The sequence below is a fragment of the Cololabis saira genome, chromosome 7, assembly GCF_033807715.1.
Source record: "Cololabis saira isolate AMF1-May2022 chromosome 7, fColSai1.1, whole genome shotgun sequence".
NCBI lineage: Eukaryota > Metazoa > Chordata > Actinopteri > Beloniformes > Belonidae > Cololabis > Cololabis saira.
In genome coordinates this window covers 29,318,721-29,325,957 of record NC_084593.1, presented here as the reverse complement: position 1 = coordinate 29,325,957, position 7,237 = coordinate 29,318,721, and the positions used below count along the sequence as shown (strand labels likewise).

Here is a 7,237-nt window from a genome sequence, read left to right as displayed (position 1 = left end):
TCAACGTGGATGTAAAAAAACGTTGCACTTCTTCAACTGGCCACTGGGGGCGGGCTCCAAAAACAAGTCTATCTTCATTCATTCCCGCAGGCCAACATGTAGAACTTTGCAGCAGCAATTAACATATCACAGCCTCTTTCAAAACCGTTTTTTTTCTCCTTGGCTACATTTCATGTCCATGGCATCTGTACGGGTGGTGATTTCTTTTTTGTTCTGTACCAGATCAGGTAACAAATTATGAGGTAACAAAGTTAGGGATAATTAAATAACTAACTGATCATCAGTTAGATGCAGCGGCCATTTAGGATATCACCAAAATTACATTTTTTGAAGGGAGGTCCAGTTGCAAATGTTCACTAGCAGCTTTGCAGCTCCTCCGGTGTGAACTGCCTGAAGCCAGGAACCATGACAGGGAACCTTTCACCACTTTCCTGCATGGTGCATGCAAATATAAACATGTAAAGCAACACTGTACTTCAACTATCTCTTTTTACCTTGTTATCTGAGGCCTTAATACAAGGTTACCAATGTATATTTACTTACAGTTTTGTGTTTATCATCCCGAACATCAAGCCATTACACCTAATGATGCAAAGATTTCGAAGAACTGCTAAAGAGTTATTTGTTTTTCTGATTTGTGATACATTTTTTTTTACAATGTATTTATTCTTGTGCACATTAGTTTAAGTTGTCAATTTGTGCAAGACTGTGAGAACAGATGCCAAAACATACAAATTAAGACATAATATGCAATACAATCTGAATCTCTTCCACTGGTTGTGTTAAATATGAAACATAAGTATAAATAATGGTTTCACTGGCAAAAATGTGCATATCTCCTTGAACTTCATTAGATAAATAGTTTATAACCTTGAAATTGTGGAGACTACCTTTAGTCATTTTCAAAAACTCAGATTGGCAACTTTCCATATATTCACTCTGTATTTAGTGTACAGGTTATTCCCTGACCCATTCAGACTTTAATTCGATCTATATTGCATAACTTCACAGTTGCAATCCCCCTCAATTAGCAGTCTCACCTTGTCTTACAATGACTAAGAAAACACATTTATGTTCGTTAAAGCAAAAAACTGAAAAACAAAAGTTGTCTTTAATGGATTAAAGCTTAAATCCATTCATGTTTATTCTCATAAAATGTTGCACAGACATGCACATATTGGCAAATTGCAAATTTGAACATTTGCATAATATTGAAATTGTCAGTAAATAAAGTTGTGTGTGTGTAGGTGCATGTGCATCCACATATAAGCCAGAACTGATGTGATCTGCTCTGACCCTGCTGTTCCCTTCAACAGCTCCCAACTTCACTTTCAATCCCTCATCCTTAAGAGGAGGCCAGCAAGACACACACAAAGGAAAGAAAACAATTCCTCTTGTCCATTATGAAGCCTCTAATGATACTCCCAACTACTGACTGGGGAGAAAATGACCACAGGGAGAAGCGATGACATGTTGAATTTATGAATGTCTGTTAAGCTTCTGAGATAACAGCATGTGTTTTTGTTTGCACCAAATGATGCCTGTAAATCATCTCATGTGAAGAACTTTAGTTTTATTTCAGCCTGTTTATATGGAAGTCAATCATCTCTACAGTTGTGTTGACATGAATTACCCAGATAAGAGACCATATGAGACAAATGCATCAGTGAGAAACATAATAATACATAGGTGTGTTACGGGTTTAAGCTATGATTAGTTGAAGAGCTGGGGTGACAGGTCAGACTGGAGATAGGTGTTAGACAGGGTACAGACTGACCCCAGGTGTCACAACGGGAAAACTGCTGGTGGCGCTCACTGCAGGAGATGTCCAATCCTGGAAAATAAAACAGCCTCTGAATCTAACTCACTTTTATCTCAGTTCTCACCTCCATTTCTTTCTTAGCTTCTTCCAATTAGAAGCATGATACAATATCCAACATGCATGGTTGTATTTCCATGGGTAACAATGAATATTTGTGAAAATACAAGTTCCTGTTCTAATGCTTGCAGTCATGGAGGGCTAGAGGTATGAGTTTGCCTGTAATGAGAGGCCAATGTGAGGAAAAGCCAGGGAAGAGCGGAGAGCCTGCTGGCTGAGGGGACAGAAGCCTGGGGGGGTGAGGTGGGAACCCTGCTGTGGAAGTCATCTAAGCCTTTATTGGCCTTTATTTACACAGGATGACTGGCCTTACACATCAGTCTGCTGTGTGATCTGGAGAATCCATTCCAGTCTCTTCCCACACCACCCTGCATCAACCTTGTTACATTAATACAGATGTCCAAAGGCCTGTTAAAAAAAGTAAACATATCATGCTTCATCTGTGTCTGCAACTGATCATTTGTTTACAACGCTCTGTGATCCTAAATGATCATAAATGGGTCAATGAGTTTCATTCTTTGTGCAAGCGGATTACTTTGTAATTTGACCCTTTTTTAAATGTCTGGTGTCCTTTGAATTTAGAAGGTTGACAACTGCTTTTAAATTTGCCTATTTAGCCTTCTTTATTCTATTTGATTTCAGAAGTGAAACCAAAAAATAAAAGCTGTTTCCTTTCCCGTACTTCACTGATGATAATCTGAATTTCATATTCAGCAAAATACCACTTCAATTTCCATCAGATGCATGTATCATTTTCAGATGACAAACACATTTATTGATGCCTCTCACCTTCCTTGTATTTGCTGCTGTATTTTCTCATTCCTAGAATCCCACTGATGGAAAAACTGGACTCTGAGGAACAGTCTGTTCCCATGGCAACAGATGCTGCTGATGACACAGAAGTCATGAAGTATTATGAAAGAAAAACAGATCAGTGGAGAGGAGTCTGGAAAGACAATATTTACCAACTTCACAGGACTCAGTCTGGACTTTGTTCCTGATGATCCTGTGACAAAAGGAAACTCAATCAAGCCTAATTTTACAGAGTTGTGGTGTCAAGAATTAAATACACACAAAGATGTCTATACCGGTTGATGGAGCTGATGCTGGGTGCGCTATTGTGGTCGCACACTTGCTCCAGAACCAGCCGGTCTCGAATCTCCCAGGCAAACATGGTGGGGGTGTTGTGTTTCAGTTGCAGGATCCTTTGCACAACTGTGGGAGTTGCCACTTTGGGCTTTGAACCCCCCATCAATCCTGGTCTGATGCTTCCAGTCTCACTGTACCTGGAGGAGCAATGTTGATGTCTGTCAGAAGGGTTAATATGTTGGAAAAATCAGGTACTGTGCAGAGGGCTGTAAAACCCAGCATAAGTATTATAAGAACAAACAAACACAGAATTCACATTGGGATGATCTCACACACCTTTTAAAATGTGAATTGAAATTTACACAAACATCAACAGACTGTAAATCATTATGTCTCATGAAATAAACGTGTTAAGACAATTAAATAGACGTCAGACATTCAAAGATTGCAACTTGCAACCACTCTCAAAACCATGTTATTCAGCAGACCATATTTCAAATTGATTTACATTTTTTATTAGACACATCTGTCTGCACTGAAAAAAATAAATCTAAGCCCATGTAAATATAACATATTTAAATCTGTGATATTAACAATTAAAAATGAAGTTTGTTGCTTTACATGAATACATAGTTTTGAACTTAATCTGCATTTGTTCAAAAAACAAGACATTGTGCATTTTTTCCTTAACAAGCAGTATTTATGTAATCCCAGGCAATCTTTTCATTTACACACAAACAACAAGCAATGATCTTGTTGTATTTACCTTTCATTTAACAATTTTAATCTATTGGGCAGATTGACCAACGTTTAGATGAAAAATGCTTTATTTGTTTAAGTCGAACACCACAGTAAAAAATATCTTGCTTGATCTACTTTAAAAAAATGAAGGCAACTTTTTTGCATGAGATTTTTATATAGATCAAGAAAGACTAGTCTTTGTATAAACTACTTAATTTTTACTATGTAAGAAATTAATTTGGAAGTAAAGTCAACTTAATCTTGGCAAGTGAAGTCAACTTTTTTTTATTCCTTTTTTGTTTTTTGTTTGTTTGTTTGTTTTTTCCTTTTTTTCTCTTTTTTTCTTTTTCTTTTTAAAGTCAACTCAATTTTGATAAATCAAGTAAACTTAACACAATTAAGTTGACTGTACTTGCAAAATGTATTATTTACATACAAAAAATTAAGTAGTTTATACAAAGACTAGTCTTTCTTGATCTACATAATAATCTCATGCAAAAAGTTGACTTATTTTTTTTAAGTAGATCAAGCACAATATTTGTATCTGTGTGGAATAAAAGGTGGGTAATCAGAATACCTCCGCCAGCACGTTTACCTGCTGAGTATTTTGCTGACGCAGCCGTGGCTGACGCGCAGGCGGCGGGAGATCTGGCAGGGACGCTCGCCCTGCTGCCGCAGCTCCACGATGCGCTGCCGGACCACGGCCGGTAACGGCCGCCCATTGATGAATACACCACCGAGCTGGTTCACCCCGCCGTACCCTTATAATAAAATAAAACTAAATAAAATAAACTAGAAAAGATAGTCACAAATCAACATACAACAACTTTACGACACTTACCGTGCGCAACGGTGAGCGGGACCTGTCCAAAACTTACTTCCATCACAACCTGATTCTAAAGTTTCATGTCTTGCTGTATTTTTCACGTTTACTGGTACCAAGTACAGTTATTCTTACGAAAAAAACAACCTTTCCGTTCAAATACAAAACTGAGAAAAGGAGACAAGTAGCCTAAATGCATTCTAGATGGTGGTGTGCACCAACATCTGACGCACCTCTATTAAACGTCGTGCATATTCGTTCATAAAGTTTCGAGAAAAAAATCTGCGAATAGATAAAAAACAAACAAACATATAACCTTATTTGCAGAGTTAAAAAGTTAAATTCAATGTGTAAGAAGGGGGTCGGCGGTGTTTCTGCTGCTGCTTTCAGCACCTGAGTGGTGGACAGCGGCACACACGCTCAGTTCACGTGATGAAGGCTGATTTATGGTTCCGCGTTACACCAACGCAGAACTACGGCGTAGGGTACGCGGCAACGCACAACGTACGTTGCGCGTCGCAGCGTACCCTACGCCGTACCCTACGGCGTAGGCTCTGCGTCGATTTAACGCAGAACCATAATTCAGGCTTCAAGCCTGAGAAGTGAGGCCGACGGAATTTTAAAATCATACACGTCATGAGTCCAAGTTTGCCGAGTCCCCCCAGAGACCACCCAGTTCTCCAAATGTCTACCAAATGTATGTTTTTAATGAATACTGAGTTCAGTTTGTTCTGCCTGAAATGTGTTTCCTATAACATAATGGTCTAAATAAAGATAAAGATGTAGCCTACTTCATTTTTCCCTGGATGGGAAATTATTGTGCAGCAGCAGCATAACACAAAAAAAACAAAGAAAGCGACAGGTCAACATAAAACCTATATATATAAATATAATCGATAAATGCAACTTTAATAGTTTTGCTGTAATATTACAAAATTCATAATGCCGGGTCGACACGTGATTGAAGTGATTTGCCTGCAATCCATACCTTTCACCATGAGAACATTTGGTGCATCATGAAAAGGAGGAAAATACAAAAAAAAAAAAAAAAGATCCAGGACTTGTGCAGCCTGTATCCTATATCAGACGAAAACAGTACAATCCCCCCGGCACTCATACCGGCCTTATCATTTCCCAGATATATATAGGTTTTTGTTGAGAGGCTTAAAGAAACAAACATCCACTTTTTAGAAAGGTTGCTGCCATCAAAATTAAATTGACCTTAAGATGGCACATTTACTTAGTTTTTAATGTGTTTTCTGTAATTCATTGTGGATGAAAATAAATTGTATGAGATTATAATCCATTACATTCTGTTTTATCCACATTTTACACAGTGAGTGTCCCAATCTTTTTTCGAATTTGAGCTGAAATGCAATCTCAAAATTTGCAGATGTTAGTCAGACTCAGGAGAGATGAGGATAGTGACAAGATCTAGAAATTAAATTAATTACAATCAATAATCTCACAACAAACACAGAGAAAAGTCATCATTCACTTCATCGTTGATTATAAGACTCACACAGACTACCAAGCACATGTATAAATGGTGACTGTGTGCAGTCAGGGGTCAGCTGAGCAGCTGCTGCTGCTCCTCTGTCTAATGTCTTGGTGAACTCGTCACAGCCTGGTGCTGTTCAGCAGCAGACAATTAAGACTCTGCAGAAGATACAAAATATATCCTGAAAACTCATTGCATGTCGTCTCCCCTCCGTGCAGTAGATAACTAAGACGTTTTTATGTCTATGACCAGTACTCGAGTTGTAAAAATAAATCAGGGGAGATGGTGGATTTTATCATATGAGGACAGATAATTTGTGCTGATTACAAATAATATAATATATTGCAAATAATAGCACTGACCAAAACACCTGCAGAAATACTGCAGGAATAACATAGCAGCAGTTAAATGCAGCCTTCTGTAAGCTTTAAATATCCACTGGGCTTACATCAAATACATCAAAACACAACAATAAAAACAGTTTTCTGAACTTATCAATATGACTCTGTAAAATGGACCACTGCAAAAACTCAGAATCTTAACAAGAATATTTGTCTTATTTCTAGTTAAAATGTCTCATTTTAGTAAAAAAATCTCATTACACTTAAAACAAGACTCATCACTGGAAAAAACAACAATTCTCACCTGTTTAAAGTAGATTGTCACTTAAAATAAGTAGAAAAATCTGCCAGTGGAACAAGATTTTTTTGCTTGTAATGAGAAGATAAATCTTGTCCCATTGGCAGATTTTCCTACTTATTTCAAGTGAAAATTTACTTGAAACAGGTGAAAATTGTCAAATAAGTTATTTTTCTGGTGTTATTTTTCTGGTGATGACTCTAAATGTTGAAATAGCAGTAAAACCACATTCATTGATGAAATGACATAAGGGATGGAAAGGGGGGATGGCAGTTTTACAGGGGGGATGATTTGGACCGTTTTTATTTCCTCAACTCCAGTACTGTCTATGACTAACAGCTACCAAAGCAGAGCTCAATCATAGTCAGGGACTTTCCTCACTCAAGAAACCAAGGTTAGGGTTAGTCTTGCCATCTGGAAAGCAATAGCGATCATTAAAAACAAATAGGATAATTTTAAAATTCACATTTGTTTTCAAGACCCAATTACACAGTGCCAGCGTCTTAACACCGGGTTAGGTTTTGGTTGGCCAACATTTTCTGGAAACGCCGGGTAGAGCGTTTTA

General features: G+C 37.8%; 1 protein-coding gene across 1 annotated transcript; it reads right to left on the bottom strand.

Moving 5' to 3' along the window:
• Window positions 1-1,694: 1,694 nt before the first annotated feature.
• On the bottom strand, window positions 1,695-4,667 carry LOC133447371 (paired box protein Pax-5-like). Its single transcript, XM_061726042.1, has 6 exons — window positions 4,551-4,667; window positions 4,305-4,470; window positions 2,968-3,165; window positions 2,845-2,885; window positions 2,669-2,767; window positions 1,695-1,834 (listed from the first exon to the last, which is right to left on the bottom strand). The coding sequence occupies exons 1-6, from the start codon at window positions 4,591-4,593 to the stop codon at window positions 1,695-1,697; spliced, it is 687 nt and encodes a 228-aa protein (XP_061582026.1). The 5' UTR covers window positions 4,594-4,667.
• Window positions 4,668-7,237: the final 2,570 nt, after the last annotated feature.